Genomic DNA, 17,481 nt, shown 5'->3' with positions numbered 1-17,481 from the left:
AGTATCATCTCATCAATCTGCTTGCATACAGAAAAAACTAAGAGCGTTGGAAATTTTGTGCAAATGTACAAAAGCTTTGATTTGTTATAGTTCATTAATAATAAAATCTTTCCGTGGCAGTCTCTTATTCACACTATTGTAGGCCTCATCTTGGCACTGCAGTTGTGACAATTGTGATGATCACTTTCTTAAAAAAATACTGAAGAAAACACAAGAAATGTTTTACATGAAATGCAAGTAAATAAAATACGAGGGAACAATTCTTATTAATATCTGAATAATAATCAGTATCTGAATTATAGATTCAGATCACCTGCATGTGTGCCTATGTAAATCAGCCTAATCCCCCCATTTTTAACCATAAATAGTCAATGCAAACCTCCATCCAAGATACATTTTCAAAATGTAAAAGGCAAACATGCTGTATGTTTCTTCGTGCTAGTTTTGTTATGAACACCATGAATGTTAGGACTAATATGAGGACACAAGAGATTACACTCAAAAAATGTCTGGGTTATTTTTGACCCAATGCTGGGTTGTTTTAACCCAACTGCTGGGTTATTATATCCCATGGTTGCATAACAACAACCCAACATTGGGTCATTTTTGAGCCAGCATGGGGTAATTTTTAACCCAGCATGTGTTCTGTCCAATATTTCCCCATTATGGGTCAAAAATAACCCAGCCATTTTAAGACTGTAATGACTGTGCAAACGTTTATTGTCTGTATTTACACACTTTTACATTTGATGATAAAATATGCACAGTATTGTATTCTGCAATTATCTTACGGAATTTGATAATGTTTTCCTTGCAGTCGGGCCAGCCGTGTTCCTTATCCACATTATTTTCGAACGCGGAAGTAATTGATGTGACGTATTTTCCTTTTTTTGTGCGAGACTTACGTTTTAATAGCAAAAACAGTGTGGTGGGAGCATGCATAAAACATGATTTAAACAGTTAATATTTACTACACCTGACATGTATAACCCAGTGGGAGGATGAAATGAAGTAGTGGCCTGATATATCATATGAAGATATATTCAATAATTTCATGTTGTTGCTCGCGGGGTGACAGGTTTTCAATGCACAACTACAAGAGCACAGAGACATATCAGTATCTTTACAATGGGAAAGTTAGATGAGTGTTTGTACATTAAATAGACCAAGACGAATAGGCCAACTTTTCCCATGGTGTGAAATTTTTTTAAACTGCAATTTTTAATTGACTTGTTTTGAGTTTCTATGGCGGAACATCAAGCTTCACACGGTCCAAGACTAAGCATCATCTTTATCATTCAACACATTGTTTATTGGAACAATTAAGTTATTTGAACAAACCATAATAAACATATTAAACAATTACATTTATTCAATATTATTTTCTTTTATGAAAAATATTATTATATAACTTCTTACGGACTAGAGGGAGACATGAGCAGGTAATTTAGGAAATTATTTTGTTTTTCCCTTTAAAACATAACAAAAGTACATGCAAACACATTAAGAACTATGCATTATGCAGGTCTTTCTGGATTCCATAATACACATTAACTATAGTCAGTCAAAACCGCACACTCGTGTCCCTCGTAATATGACACCATTCGCTTTAGTGGCTCAATCAGAAGTCTTACACAAAAGAGCTCAAAGACGGCGCTGCCCACATTTACATCAAAAATAAGATTTTTGATGAGTGTGATAGCACTGATTAAATTATTTTGAATGAATTTGGATTCAAGTTGAGTTGAAGGTGGTTATTACAAAAATCATGCAGTACAGGCGCAACTTACTCTGTATTTCTTCTTTATGATAACATGGAGCTAATGTATGATATGATGTGAAATAAAATGTGTGTGAAGCATCAACCTAATCATTCACATCAGAATCACATTTATTTCCTACAATCTGACTTCAGTTCAGCACGTCACCATCTGTGTCACCTAATTCTCCTCGTCTCCAGAGTTTACTTACAGGTGTGCACATTCATTAGTCAGGTTTGTTTTTTATAGATCACAACCTTTGCGTGGAAAGAGATGTACGTACGTTTTCAGCAACTTTTTGTGTGCACGCCATGTTTAGAAATAAGCAGTTCACATATGGTTTCACTCCTCATTACAATTTTTCTTCTGCATACTCGTCCCCTCTGATCATGATGGTCACACACTGGTTGCAGCCAACTGTTCTGATCTGCTTTGTCTGATGAGTGCAGCATTCAGTGGATTGACTGCATCTGAACCTTCACAGAAACACAACACACATCACCACTTCTGTACTGGATAGCATTGGGATAAAATATGTCTAAAACCTAAGAGATATGTGAAAATACAAACCCGTTAAGTTGTACAATACACTTATGAGATTTAGGAAACTTCTCCTTCAATAATCTGATTCCCTTCTCCATTAACAGACCGGTGTGTTCCACTGCACCACGAGAGTTCCAAACAGCATCAAAACTATATAACAAAAGTTCAGTACATTATTGAGTCATTCTGTAACCACTGTAACCGCTATAATATAGTGTTACTTTATAAAGTAGTCCAATCAACGTGTGTCGTATTTCACTTAACCATCAAGAATCACTTAATGAAGACATTTGAAATAAGACTGTGATTTTGTTTTTGCTCTTTTACACACACACAAATCAAATCAAATCAAATCAAATCAACGCATACATACCATAGAGGTGAGTGGGGTACAACGTAACACAACTATTTTAGTTACACAGGGCCAAGGAGCTGTGCTTTTAATCATTTTCTCTCATTCTCAGAAGTAGGGATGCATAACGATGAATTGCGATTAATCTATAGCAAACTACAAGTTTTTGTTTACAACATATATAGTGGCAAGAAAAAGTATGTGAACCCCTAGGAATGAACTGGTTTTCTACAGTGATTTGCCATAAAATGTTATCTGATCCTCATCTAGGTCACAACAATAAACAAACACGATGTGCATAAGCTCACAAGACATAAATAATTCCAGTTTCTTGTGTCTTTTTTGGAAACACCCATTAAACATTCACAGTGCTGGCTTGAAGACATCATTGGAACGGGCACACAGCTCTGTTCCTAAGTCTACCATACGCAAGTCTTTGGACAGGCACGGTGTCTAAGACATTACACCACGGAGGAAGCCCCTGCTCTCCCGAAAAAACATTGCTGTGAGCCTAAAGTTTGCAAAAGAGCACCTTGGCAAACCCCAGTGCTACTGGGAAAATATTTTATGGATTGAAGAAAAAAAAGTTGAATTTTTTGGGAAAAATGTTATGGCGCAAAATGGGCACAGCTAACCAACATCAAAACATCATCCCAACAGTGAAGTATGGTGGAGGGAACATCATGATTTGGGCTTGCTTTGCTGACTCATGGCCTGGACCACTTGCCATCATCGAGGGTAAAATGAATTATTAAGTAAAAAAAAAATCCTACAGGATAATGTCAGGGTGGCTGTCCACAGTTGAAGCTCAGTAGAAGTTAGTTGATGCAACAGGACAATGACCTTAAGCATTGTAAATCCACTACAGACTGGCTTAAGAGAAACAAAATGCGTCATTTGGAGTGGCCTAGTCAAAGCCCAGACCTTAACCTGTGGAATGACCTCAAGAGAGCCGTTCACACCAGACATCCTACAAATGTGTCTGAGTTAAAGCAGTTTTGTAAAGGGGAATGAGCAAAAATTGCTTCTGAACGATGAGCAGGTCTGATTCAGAACTACTGAAAGCGCTTGCTGGAAGTATTTGCTGCCAAATGAGCCTCAACAAGCTGTTAAATCCAAGGGTTCACTTACATTTTCCTCCAGCACTATGAATGTTTAATGGGGGTTCTCAAAAAAGACACAAGAAACTAGAATTATTTGTGTGTTGTCACCTTATGCACATTGTGTTTGTCTATTGTTGTGACCTAGATGAGGATCAGATCATATTTTATGGCAAATCACAGTAGAAAACCAGTTTATTCCTAGGGGTTGACATACTTTTTCTTGCCACTGTATGTGTGTGAACTGTGTATAATAATTATCTATTTATAAATATGCACACATGCATGTATATTAAATATATATTAAAAGTATTTATCGATTAATCGTTATGCATCCCTACTCAGAAGATCTCACGCTCTCCTGTGAGTTCAGTTACATGTATACTATTTGATGTACTATCATGTAAAATATTTTACAAAACTGGTGGTGGGGTTTTTGGGGGTCGCTCACCCAGGGTAAAGGGGGTTGCCACACAGGCTAGAACTGCTACTTATTTGATGTAACGGGTGGATTAATATTAACATGTAATTTGCATAGCGGGTTAGGGTAGAATGGCACAGGCAGACTGCGGGTCTAAAGCCAAGAGCGTTTCGATTCCGTACAGGCTGAGACAGCTGCTTTTTAAAACCGTCCTGTGCTTGTTTGTGTCCATGCTTTGTCTGGAAACAGTTAAAGGTTTATAACAACAGTGCAATTTGCAAGTGCGGGTCAGCCACGGTCTTTATATTAAATGCATCGGGTCAAATAGTTAAATTAGTGCTGCTGTCAGATAAAGGCTCAGATGTTTTGTTAATTACTGCAAGTTACATCAAATATTAGCGGTGCACCCGCTTGCTCAATGGTAGCTGCGGTCACCTTAAGCCCGGTACACAACAAAAGATGGGCTGAATTTTGAGCCGATTTTCCACTTAAAACAATCTTGGGTAAATCCATCGTCTTCGTGACTGCACCGATTATCTTATCAGATTTCCCTGTGTTGCACAGTGTGTTAAGAGTTTCTGAACCTGCTCAGAAGCATGTTGGGGCCGCTCCGATGGCAAATCAGAAATCTGGTTGTGTGGGGTGAACCCCGAGGACAAACGCACACACTGATGGTCACGTGAAACAAAATGATACCCAATCAGAATACAAGATTTTCAAAGACTAAACCATAACAACTACAGTCATGGGGCATAAGGCACATTCCAAAGTGAGATGGACATCAGAAATGTAAAATAGCAGTCCGTTTCGTGCCATTTCTTTGTCCGTTGTTCGCTATGTTTGTTTACTGTGAAGTCCCTTTTGGCCGTGAGAGACATCGCAAGATCTCCGCGGAAAGTCTCGGTGGAGACTTGCATTGTTTGTGAAGTTGTGCGTGGTGTGCTGTCATGACCACATAGCGGCACTCCACACACTATAGGAACAAAAGTGTTAACTCATTGATTTATTCATCAAGTTTGTAGTCTCTCACATTTTGAAAAAATAGTTTGGTGTGGCCCTAGCTTTAGCTCCTCCCCTTAATTAAGACTTCCTTTTATACTGAATGTTTATATGTAGTGTTTATGCAAGGACAGAGTTAATAGGTATGTGTAAGTGTTGCCATGGCCATACTAATATAGCGGTGCGTTTGCGGAAGTGACTTCTTTGGAACCCCTGAGTAAGTATCATATTTTTTTTTTTTATAATTATTTTTTGGGCCGTTTTGCCTTTTTTTTTTTATTGATAGACAGTAGATTTTAGAGACGACAGGAAAGTAGAGGGTGGAGAGAGGGGTATGGGATCGGCAAAGGACCTCGAGCCGGGATTCGAACTCGGGTCGCCGGAAGTGCGTTTGCACCATATGTTGGAGCGCTGCCCACTACACCATCGGCTCCGACAAGTATCATATTTTTAAGATCATTTGTTTTATTGGTGTGTATTGATATTGTGGTAGCATGGGGTGTTATTAATCATAACCGCTTGTCCCGCTTCTCCTCCATCGTGATTGGACGGCTGGATAAAAGTGCCAGGTTTTGATAAATACACATATTATTACCAGATTAACAATTGTTTTACAAAGTATCTTACAAAGTAACATTTTAAAATGTATAAGAATCTAAATATATATGTATATTTGTTGTGGAATATATTTTATAAACATCCTTTTAGCCAATAGGGGGCCTGGCCCCCAACCCCCCCACAAGATCTGCCTATGTCTAGTGTTACAACAAATTCTCTGTTTGTTACAATATACCACACCTATGGGGAAACATTTGCACTTCAGTCACTATCAGTATAATTATGTGAGAATGGTAGACTCTAGAAACAAACTTTAAGTGTTGCTTGGGTAAAAATATGATTCATCAAACTTGAAACCAAAAGTTACGTTGTGCCCTGCTCCCCCCACACACAAACACGAAAACACACACCACGTAATCCTTACCGGAGCTTCTGCAGACCGCTGCAAGACTGAATGAAGAAGAGGATTTCAGAGGCCCATTTCTCGGTCAGAACGGGAGCAAAAATAATGATCACATTTAACAAAGACAAAGAGGACAGAGGGGACAGCAAAGCTTTTATCTGCTTTTCAAAGCCGTCACTTCTACAGACACAGAAAAAGAGAGATAGAGAGACATCAGCTCTATACTATAAACTTCTAATGTAATCTAGATACATACTAGTTTACACGTTTGTAATTTTACAAACATACTGTTCGGTTGAGCAGTTTATATTGTGGAAGGCCTGTAAGAAGCTCTTTAGATCAAAGCTGGACATCTCTGAGCGTGGATATGTCAGGTAGATTTCAGGCAGCGATTGTGCATTCTGTGGGCTTAAACGACACCTCTCCACGTTCAATCTGCAGGTCAAGGGACAACAAGAAATTTGTACACATTTATTAACACATTTATTATTATTATTACTACACTTATGAATGAAGAGGTTGTGTATTTAACACAGAATCAAATAGAAATTGATTAAGATACAAGTGTGATAGAGATCAGTACCTAAGCTCTCCATCTTGGTTAAAGATAATGAAATCTGAGCAGAAACTCTCCGTATCACTGCAATCAGCTCTTGTATGTAATCTGCCAAACAGAGTCAATCATTAATATCTAAATATAAATGCACATATAATAAATATTAGCTGTTCATCACCTGGCAATAGACAAATCAGTGATGATCTTATTTACTAATGAGGTTATTAAATGACCCGTGCTGGCAAAATTAGTCAGAATGAGCAATTTTTTAAAAATGTTGTTATTTATATTTTGACATTCTCCATTAAACAAAACTTCAAAATGATGTATTTTTTGTTGGAATCCAATGAAAATGACAGAGCTTCACCTGTTTGAAGTTAATAGAGTCAACAAAGTCAATTTTGAGAAAAATCAATTATTTTCTTTGAGGGTTCAAAAAACTAAATCACTGCATCCATACCTTAAAATCACTGTACAACTAATAGATTTAATTCTTGCATGTTTTATAACAGAAACCAAAATATCAGATGTGCAAGTGGATGGAGACACATAGATTAAGCATTTAGGACGGTACAAATCTCAGAAAACGTACAAATAAAGATAATTTTACTGAATTGAGATTGCTAGCCGAGGGCTTTATGTACTTACTTTAAGGAAAACCTCAATTTCAACCAAAATTAACTTTTATACTTTTAATTGCCTCTAGCTGAAAATTAGACAGTGGCATTCTGACTTAATTTTCCATTCCGGGTAACATATACAGTATTAATTTATAATTAAAGATGCTGACTAAGATGATTTGTAGTGATTACCTGATCTCCTCCCAGTTTTTAGTGCTCTGCAGGAAGTCTGTCAGGATGAGGGCCGTGTCAGCTGAGATGTTCTTTAATGGAATCTTAACAATACCCACAGTCTTCTGTTTCTGTAGAGCATGAAGAATCTGCTGCAGACTTTGATTTGAAAGACTGTCACCGTACAGTCTGTAAAATCACAAACATATATAGATTTATCATTGTAACAAACATCAAATATATCAGATACTTTATAAGCTCTCTTCTTATCATAAACATCTTTACAGCAACTTTCCCAGTAGCTTTCCTTCTCCAAGAGCTGAAATCATATCACAAACATCTGTATCTGCCAGGCTTTCGACCGTCAGCCTACAAAAACAAAAACAGACCATCAAATATCACAGATTATGCAACTTTCACTGTTATTACCGGAGACATGTTTGCAGTAAACTTCTGTGTAACAAATCAGATCTGTCATTTGTCTGAAGTCAAAAAATTTTTTTTAAATATCTGTGTTTATTTCTTAGTCTTTGTTTTTTTCCTGTATATTAAAGCCGCGGTTGGCAACTTTTTTGATCATATTTTTTTATCATATTCACTGAAACCAACACTATGCTCCGACAGAACAACATAAATTAGACTGTTTAAGAAAAAAACCTGCGCTTCTAGCTCCACCTAGAGCCTGTTATTCTGATTCATTTGGTCCAATCAGCGCAGGCCGGTTCATTTGGTCCAATCAGCACAGGGCTGTGTAAAATCTGCCTGTCAATCACAGTTACTGCACGCCCCACAGAACCCCCCCTCCCCCTCGCGCGTATTACAATATCACGTGCATCCGCCTGAAGTTCACAGGTGTTTTGGTTTGAACGCAGCGTGATGGCGGAGAGAACATTTACTAACAAACTTCCGATTCCTCTGTTAACAACCAGAGCTAGGAAAACAACCAATGAAAAGAAGGAAACAAAGATAGAACGCAACTGTGACCGTAATAAAACTAGGATCAATTTCGGACCAGCATTTGAAAGGTGGAGGAATCTACGAGATTTTAAAGGGTTCAAGCTGAATGCAGAGCTCGCCACATTTCTTCTCTACAGGTAATTGTGCTTTATCAACCATTTATGTAATTTCGGAGTGTTATATAATCTAAGTGTTCTTGCTAAGTATGCGTTCCCAACTGTTTAGCACAAACATTTCGAAAATAAAATAAATAAATAAAAATACCTTCCGGTAGCGCCGCCATCTTAGACTCTTCTGTATTCAGGAGAGAGTATTAGCGTAGTGTACGCACTTTTCTTAGTGACGTATGACAAATTCGGAGGGCGGGGGCACAGAGCAGCAGCAGAGTAGCCTCGGTAAGCTGCGTAAGCTCTCATCCTGAATTCGGACGCGACTAAGATGGCGGTGCTACCGGAAGGTATTTATTTACGTTAATAAAGTTTTAAATATGGATATTTCTACAACAACACCGCGCGGATTACCCTCAGAAGACCTTTGTTTATCATCCTGGAGCCGTTTGGATTTATTTTGTGAAGGATGGACGCACTTTTTTTGGACTTGAAGGTCGTGGACCCCGTAACATTACATTTAATCAACTGAAAGATCTAAAACAATTTCTAAAATATCAGAAAATGTGTTTTTCTGAAAAACGATGGACATATACAACTCGGACAGCTTGGGGGTGAGTAAATCATGGGTTTAATATCATTTTTGGCCGAACTATCCCTTTAAGTACTCATATGAGTTTTAAAACTTTAATGGTTTAAGGCAGTCGGTTTCCTAAAACGGTTTGAGTTAACTTATCGGGTTTTACAGTGCAGAGTACATATGTGAAGTTTTAGCTCACAATACCATATAGATAATTTATTATAACATACTAAAATGGCCACTTTGTAGGCGTGAGCAAAAAGTTGCTGTTTTGGGGTGTCCTTTAAAATGCAAATGAGTTGATCTCTGCACTGAATCCCAGTGCCGTGGTTGGATAGTGCAGATTAAGGAGTGGTATTATCCCCTTCTGACATCACAGGGGAGCCAAAGTTCACATGCTTGTGAAAATGGTTTACCAAAACTAAGTTACTGGGTTGATCTTTTTCAGATTTTCTATGTTGATTCAAGCACTGGGGACCGACCCAGTTATAGCACTGAAACATGGATAAAGTCAGATTTTCATGATATGTCCCCTTTAAAATTTCAACTAAAATGTTCTGATTAATTATTAAAGGGGTTAAATGATGATACAGACAATCGATTAAATATATATATATATATATATATATATATGTATATATGTATGTATATATGTATGTATATATATGTATGTATGTATGTATGTATGTATGTATGTATGTATGTATGTATATATATATGTATATATGTATGTATATATATGTATGTGTGTGTGTGTGTGTGTGTGTGTGTGTGTGTGTGTGTGTGTGTGTGTGTGTGTGTGTGTGTGTGTGTGTGTGTGTGTACCTGGTAATTATCACGTTGTGGGGACCAATTGTCCCCACAAAGATAGGAATACCAGTGTTTTTGTGACCTTGTGGGGACATTTTGATGTCCCCATGAGGAAACAAGCTTATAAATCTAACAAGATGATGTTTATTGAAAATCTAAGGTACAAGAAAGGTTTTTGTGATGGTTGGGGTTAGGGAATGGGGTAGGTAAGGGGAATAGAATATACAGTTTGTATGGTATAAAATGCATTACGTCTATGGAATGTCCCCATAAAACATGGAAACCAGAATGCGTGTGTGTGTGTGTGTGTGTGTGTGTGTATGTATGTATGTATGTATGTATGTATATATATATGTATATATATATGTATATATATATATATATATATATATATATATATATATATATATATATATATATATATATATATATATATATATATATATTGAGTAATATTATAAATATAAATTTTTTTATGTGTGGTTCTCAGGTCTTTCACACTCACTCTAGGTTTTGGGTCCTGCAGAGCACATGCTGAAGCAACTTCAATTCTTCTGCTGCAAAATTGAGTATCAGGCTTTTGACGTGAGGACAAAACTCCAGACAATACACTAAAGCCCAGCAGTCAGTCCTGCTCACACGTTTCCTGAACATCTTTATGTCCTGCCAGGCATCAACAGCTTTCTGCACGAAGTCCTTCTCGTGAAGCTCATAGAGGCAGTGCAGAATGAAGGGCAAAAAATCATCATCTCTATTTGAGCTGATTTTAAGGATTAATTTCTTTAAATGTGCTTGGACAGAAGGTGGGACAGAGACATGGTAAGTTTCCTTGAGCAAGCAGCTCACTTCTTCATTACAGAGACCACAGAGGAACTGAATCACAGCAAAATCGAATTTAGGTCGGCCAATCTTTATTGGAAAATCTTGGACATCACAGCTTTGCTGTTTTAATTTACTAAGACACTCTTTTTCATCGAGTGAGATGTAGTACAGAGCAGTAAAAAACTCCTGAAAGCTGAGATGCATAAAGCTGTACATCGTCTCCTGTCGGGTTCGTTTCTTAAAAAGGGACTTGGTCAGAAACAGACTGCTGCCGGGGTCTGAAAGTGTTTCCTTCACAGTCTTCTCATCAAACAAAACTTGTTTTTTTAGCATCCCTTTCTCTGCCAGCTGACCCAGACTTTTCAGCAGGGTCCAGACAGACTCATTCAAACCCTGACAGTGATGCTGCAGTAGGATGGACACAAAGTCAAGGTATATAGACGTGGTCGTTTCTAGATGTCTTGCTATATCTGTACCTTTATTCAATCTTTCTCTGATCACTGTGCAGATGATCCAGCAGATAACAGGAATGGAGCAGGCAGTGAACAGGATTTCATTTGCTTTTACAGACTCATAAGCCTTTTTGAAGAGTTCCTCATCCTGATAAAACTTCTGGAAGTACTCCTTCACCTCCATCTCAGAGAAACCTAAAATCTCAGTGAAACGTTGAGGTTTCTTCAGCAGATCGATTAAATTCTTTGCAGCTGTGGATCTGGTGGTGACCAGCAATAAGGCCTTAGGCAAAATGCAACCCTTTAGCAGGCCTCTCAGTAAAGCTTCAGGTTGTACTTTTTCACACAGATTGTTGGGTGTTGACTTATTTGACGTGTCACTTAATGACAATTTAAGTTCATCAAATCCATCGATGAGGACAAGCAATCTTTTTGGTGACTTCTGCAGCATCTGGAAAATCTGATCTGATGTTAAGTTAGAGTTGATGCTCAAGATCTCCACCAAACTCTGCTCTTCAGATATTTGGTTCAGTTCCTTGCATTTCAAATGAAATATGCAATCAAAGTTGAGATGTCCAGATGCCCAATCTAACATGATCTTTTGTGCAGTGAAGGATTTGCCTTTCCCGGAGTTCCCTTGAAGTATGACAGCATCAGGACATATGCCTTTATTATCAGCACTGAAGAGCGCATCCAGGACAGTCCTGTCCTTCTCTGCATTGTTCTCAGAGATTATCAGCTGCTGGAAACTCTTTCCCATCAAGCGCAACTCTTCTGTCCTCTCTTCCTTCTCTCTGTGTCTCATTATGATCAGAGGCTGCGTGTAGCGCTCACATAGGAGCACTTGTTCTCCAGGTAAGGAGTTATACTCCGTCACATACTTATATTCTCTCTGGATCCACTCCTTATATTTATCTGTCAAATACACCAAACTCATTAGTGAGAAACAGACATATGGGCTACATTTGTATTGGTAGCATAAAAATGTAAAGAAGTTAAGATAACCACTCACCTAAGCTTTCTTCATGACCCTCGGTAGTTGGTGAGTTGATACCTGTGAAAGTATTAACAGGACATATTTGACATACAGTATATGTTTATAAGTCCTACATAATAAATATTAAAGGAATAGTTTACCCAAAAATAAAGAAAATCTCTCATCATTTATCTACCCTCATGGCCTGTATGATGAAAAAGGTGAAAAAGTAGTACACTTCCATAGTGTAGTAATTTTTTTATTAATATACTAAAAATTCATCTTCAGTACTTCTTAAGATGTTCTTAAGATCATCTAAGTGTACTTATTTGTGTTATTTTGAGACACTATAAATATGAACTAAAATGTGCTAAAATTGTATTTAAAAAATGTTTTATGTACCACTTGTTGTAAACTTGAACCCATCTTTGTATAAAAGTTGAGTTCAAGTTTAATATAACTAAATATGTTAACTAAATACATTTTTTAATAGAGAGATGGTATGTTAAAAGTGCATTTTAGTCCATATTCATATTGGGATGGGTTTTTAGCTGATTCTTAAAGACAGCTACAGAGTCAGCAAATCGTGTAACGACCGTCAGATTATTCCACAGTTGTGGAACAGCTCCTTAGAAGGTACACGCTAATGTTTTTTTCCCTTTTTGAGATGGCACCACAAGCCGTCGCTCTGTGGCAGAGTGCAGGGATTGAGAGTAATAATGTATGTCCTCATTTAGGAAATGTCTAATTTTCCTAATATTGTAGAGGATGAATCTACAAGAGCGAGCGGTGCTGGCAACATGCTCTGTGAAGCTAAGCTGATCATCAATGACCACTCCCAGGTTTTTGGCCGTCCTGAAAGGCGTGATGGTCGAGGAACCTAGCTGAATGGAAAGGTTGTGCTGAATCTTTGGTTCAGATAATATGACAAGCAGTTCTGTCTTCGCAAGGTTAAGCTGGAGATGGTGATCCTTCATCCAGAGTGAGATGTCCCTCAGGCATGCTGAGATGCGGGCAGAAACCGTAGGATAATCAGGGTGGAACGACAAGTGGAGTTGAGTGTCATCCGCATAGCAGTGGTAGGAAAAGCCATGTTTTTGAATGACAGAGCCCAGGGATGTCATGTATATCGAAAAGAGCAGCGGTCCAAGCACAGAGCCTTGAGGCACCCCGGTATTGAGATGTTGGGGTTCAGAGACATTACCTCTCCAGGATACCCGAAATGACCTACCTGAGAGGTACGACCTGAACCATAGAAGCGCTGTGTCAGAGACACCCATGGCCATGAGGGTCGACAGGAGGATGTGGTAATTGACCTTGTCAAAAGCGGCAGATAGATCTAGTAAGATCATGTGTAATATGAATAAAAAGAGCTTATAAACACCTAAAATAATATCCTATAATGAGTGGAGGCTTGGACTCGGAAACAGCATTCCTTACTGTCATGACTTAAAGGAATAGTCTACTCATTTTCAATATTAAAATATGTTTTTACCTTAACTAAGAACTGTTGAATCATCCCTCTATCATCTGTGTGTGTGCACGTAAGCGCTGGAGCGCGCTGCGACGCTACGATAGCATTTAGCTTAGCCCCAAAAAGTAACTATATTTTATGGCGTAATAGCACTTTTGGGAGTACTTCGACTCAGCGCAGTAACACCCTCCCTCTCCCATTATGAGGGTGAGAAGGGGAGCAGACTTTTCAGGCGAGTCGAAGTACTCCCAAAAGTGCTATTACGCCATAAAATATAGTTACTCTTTTAAATCCGCTTAGAAAAGCGCTATGTTTTATTTTGTACCACCAAACTTGCTCGTATAACTACTCGTCTTAAATAGGAAAAACGTTGATGTGTTTGGTCACTTCTAACTTTATCTCTAAATGGCAGCATTGAATGAATGGGGCTAAGCTAAATGCTATCGTAGCGTCGCAGCGCGCTCCAGCGCTTACGTGCACACACACAGATGATAGAGGGATGTATCAACTCTTCTTAGTTAAGGTAATAACATATTTTAATATTGAAAATGAGTAGACTATTCCTTTAACATCTGGATACAGAGACACGTGAGGCATTTGCCAACCTGAGCACATGTACAGTAGCTACCTCGAAATAGCTGGTTTCACCACAGTTTGAGGCTAACAAGCTGAAAGTATGGTTCAGATGATGCCAGGTTAAAATGTTGGTCAGAAACATCTCGATTAACTGCAATTTTAGCCAGCCATTTTAGAGCTATCTGTCTTCCCCCCATTCAAGTACTGTAGATAGGCTTTAGTCTTAAAGTCTATCCTTTAGTGATACACTAACTCTAGTGGCACTATGAGATTGTCACGTGTAAAACTTTGTTTTTGATGAAGAAGTGCTCTTACTCAGATCTCTAAGCAGAAGTGCTGCATGCTTTTCCAGTCCAGAATAAAAGGCAGATTTAATTTTATTTCCACCGGAGTTCAAGACTCCATGCAGCTCTCTCATTTTGTTTTGGTTGGTATCTGCTGATTTGATATTGCAGTATGCCTCATATCCGAGCATTCCTTTATTTGACCAAAGCTCATCCACTATTGGCATCACCGCTGTATCAACCCTCTGAACGAGTTTCGCCCAGTGACTGTCCACAAACTGTGCACCTGGCGGAGAGAAAACCAGACGTTTATAAGTGACAGATCAGAAAGTCAAACAAAAAAGCACAGAGCTTTTCAACCTTTTACAGACCATGGACCCTGTGGCGAATAAAGAGGAGCAAGAGACTCCTGTAATTAACTGCCTATCCTATATTTACACATACTGCAACACTGTAATATTTCATGAATGTGGTTATATACTGTTCTACAAAATAACCACTGTTTATATGCTAAGTCATATATGTTTAATTGCCTAAATGATATCGTATTTTTCTTTAGAAAAAATAAACATGGTTCATTATGGTAAGGCAAAGTAAATGTGTATTTTGGTGTTTAAAAGCAACCTTTGTTTGTGTATTTGAGAGATGACTTGAGAGTATAGACATACATCTGTGTTGTATTTTATTTAATTTCATTTTTTTAATGTATCAGGTATTTTTATATCAGCATATTATATTATTATATTATATAGCTGCTGGTTCGAGGCTCACGACTGGAGGGTTGCGACTGTGGTGCCCTTGAGTAAGGCACCTTAACCCTAATTGCTCCCAGCGTGATGCAGGGATAGCTGCCCACTGGTCTCTGTGTTTATGTGTTCATGACTTGCAGTGTGTGTGTTCACCATTCACTGGGTGGGTTAAATGCAGAGGTCACATTCCAAGTATGGGTTACCATACATTGGCAAATACTCATTTCACTTCACTAATGCATATGCAAGACTTCATACTTGTTGGGCAAAAGATAACACATGTACAGATGTGAAGCTATAGGTTCATATGAACAGTTGCTAGATTTGTCTTTGGTCGTTGTTGAAAAAAAAAACATCACTAAAATCGAGCAATAAGTGGGGACCTGCAACCTGAAACTAAATTCAACAGAGGCAGGCCTAGTAGAGGATAAGGGGGCAGAAGAGGCCCGCAGCATGGTAAAAATAAATGTAGTGTGTTATTCTGCCTGTCTGTTTATTGCCTGTTTGTAATTAAAGTTTATAATTTTATTAAACTCCTCATCAACAGAGACAACAGAGAGATGTGTCTAGTAAGGGACAACAGAGAGAATTGTCGAATTAGGGACAACACAGAGATGTGTCTAGTTCGGGACAACACAGAGATGTGGCTAATTAGGGACAACACAGAGATGCGTCTAGTTCGGGACAACACATTTAGTTTTTAGAGTGTTCACATTATCCAAGAGAAATACTTGATAGTGTCACAGACCATTTGTGGTATGTTTTGAGGGTTGCTTTACGTTTATAGATGTTATGTACTTTATTTTTTGGTTTACAGATGCAGAAATTGTTATAATTTTTATTTTTACTATACAAAATGTGTTATCAAATAAGTGAACATAAAAAATATGAATTGAACTTGGCTTATTAGTTTACTTCTGGAGAAAACAGAGTCATACATGACAGTGAAAAATAATCCTGAAAATAAGCAGTAGTGTGACCCCTAAAAGCATGGTCCCTGTCTTTTTTGACCATTAAATCCTTGTACTGCCACTTCATTCATTTCAAAGTATTACATTTATTGTTACTGTATGCAGGCCCACTTACGAGTTGCGTCATGCTCCATGATGTCTCATAAACGTCTGTAAGTGTTTTGGAAAGATATCATCCTCTAACTTCAAAAGCGCCTATGTCGTGATGTCTCCCCCCGACTACTGTGACATAAAGACCGCATGTTTAATAACATTAGACCATCGCAAAACAATCCCCAGCGGTCCGATGACTTAAAAACAAAAGTACAATAGGCTGACTCGTAGGTGGCTCAAATCATTATCGCTAAGGCTATTAAAACACATTAAACACGAATAAAACCTTGTTTTTTTATCTCCTGAACTTCTTTTAGATCCGAATCCCGCTTGGCAATCTTGTACCAGAGTTTTTCCGCAAAACGTCAGTCAGAGGCGGGACATCAGGAATGAGTAACTTACGCTGCGTTCCAGGTAGGTTTTTGAGCCCGTGAATTACGACTTCAAAACCACGACTCACGACTCTATGCGTTCCAGGCCGCCTGTAACCCGTGTTTTTACAACCTTCTACCTGTGAAAGTGCACTGGAACGGCAGTCAAACCCGTGACTTCCCACACATGAACTCGTACTAGATCGATGTACTCCCAATTCAGAGTCGTGAGTCGTGGTTTTGAAGTCGTGATTTACGGGTTACAGGTTGCCTGGAACGCAGCATTACAGTGTTTGTTTTCTAATCAGGTGCAGTAGTCTACACAGTGACAGCGTCAACATCATAACATAGAGGGGATATGTCAGTCGACATTTCACACCTGCTGAAAAACAATACAAATTATATTTGTTTTCTATAATAATGTATTACGAACATTACGAACATTTTTTCAAAGTTGTTTAAAGTTGTTTGTAAAACCATTACAAAATAGGACTTTAAAGTAGCCTAATGCGTTTCAAGCCTTCAAGGCTTTTCTAAAATTGTTTTACTTTGTCATTATGTGGCAATGAGACATATGTATCATTATTTTACCTCGGTCTTCAATTTGTTTTATTCTTTAAGAAGTTTAAAACCAACTTTATTTCCTTTTATTGCGATTTTAAATTCTTAATGTCATGTAATTGTCTGAATGTAAAAGTGCACATGAGTTAAAGCAGATTCCAGATAGATCCTTACCTTGTGATGAGTTACAGTAATCCAATTCTAGTTATATGTTT

The 17,481-nt window shown here is 38.1% G+C and overlaps 1 protein-coding gene across 1 annotated transcript; it reads right to left on the bottom strand.

Annotated features, from left to right (window-relative positions):
- Window positions 1-810: 810 nt before the first annotated feature.
- Window positions 811-16,713, bottom strand: LOC135739132 (NACHT, LRR and PYD domains-containing protein 1 homolog). Its single transcript, XM_065257408.2, has 12 exons — window positions 16,621-16,713; window positions 16,357-16,463; window positions 14,553-14,807; window positions 12,224-12,265; window positions 10,443-12,126; window positions 7,769-7,852; window positions 7,505-7,672; window positions 6,720-6,800; window positions 6,425-6,571; window positions 6,158-6,316; window positions 2,331-2,453; window positions 811-2,236 (listed from the first exon to the last, which is right to left on the bottom strand). The coding sequence occupies exons 2-12, from the start codon at window positions 16,373-16,375 to the stop codon at window positions 2,113-2,115; spliced, it is 2,886 nt and encodes a 961-aa protein (XP_065113480.1). The 5' UTR covers window positions 16,376-16,463; window positions 16,621-16,713; the 3' UTR covers window positions 811-2,112.
- Between the last annotated feature and the right edge of the window lie 768 nt (window positions 16,714-17,481).

This window comes from Paramisgurnus dabryanus, chromosome 12, assembly GCF_030506205.2.
Source record: "Paramisgurnus dabryanus chromosome 12, PD_genome_1.1, whole genome shotgun sequence".
Taxonomy (NCBI): Eukaryota; Metazoa; Chordata; class Actinopteri; order Cypriniformes; family Cobitidae; genus Paramisgurnus; species Paramisgurnus dabryanus.
Note: the sequence above shows the minus strand (reverse complement) of the source record. Positions and strands in the feature narration are given on the sequence as shown.

Bases quoted from the DNA above. Each gene is read 5' to 3' on its own strand.
- LOC135739132 (XM_065257408.2), bottom strand. The intron at 7,853-10,442 runs GTGAGTGTGAAA...TTGTTTTTGTAG, and splicing joins TGCAGGACCCAAAACCTAGA to GCTGACGGTCGAAAGCCTGG. The intron at 6,572-6,719 runs GTACTGATCTCT...CTTGACCTGCAG, and splicing joins AACCAAGATGGAGAGCTTAG to ATTGAACGTGGAGAGGTGTC.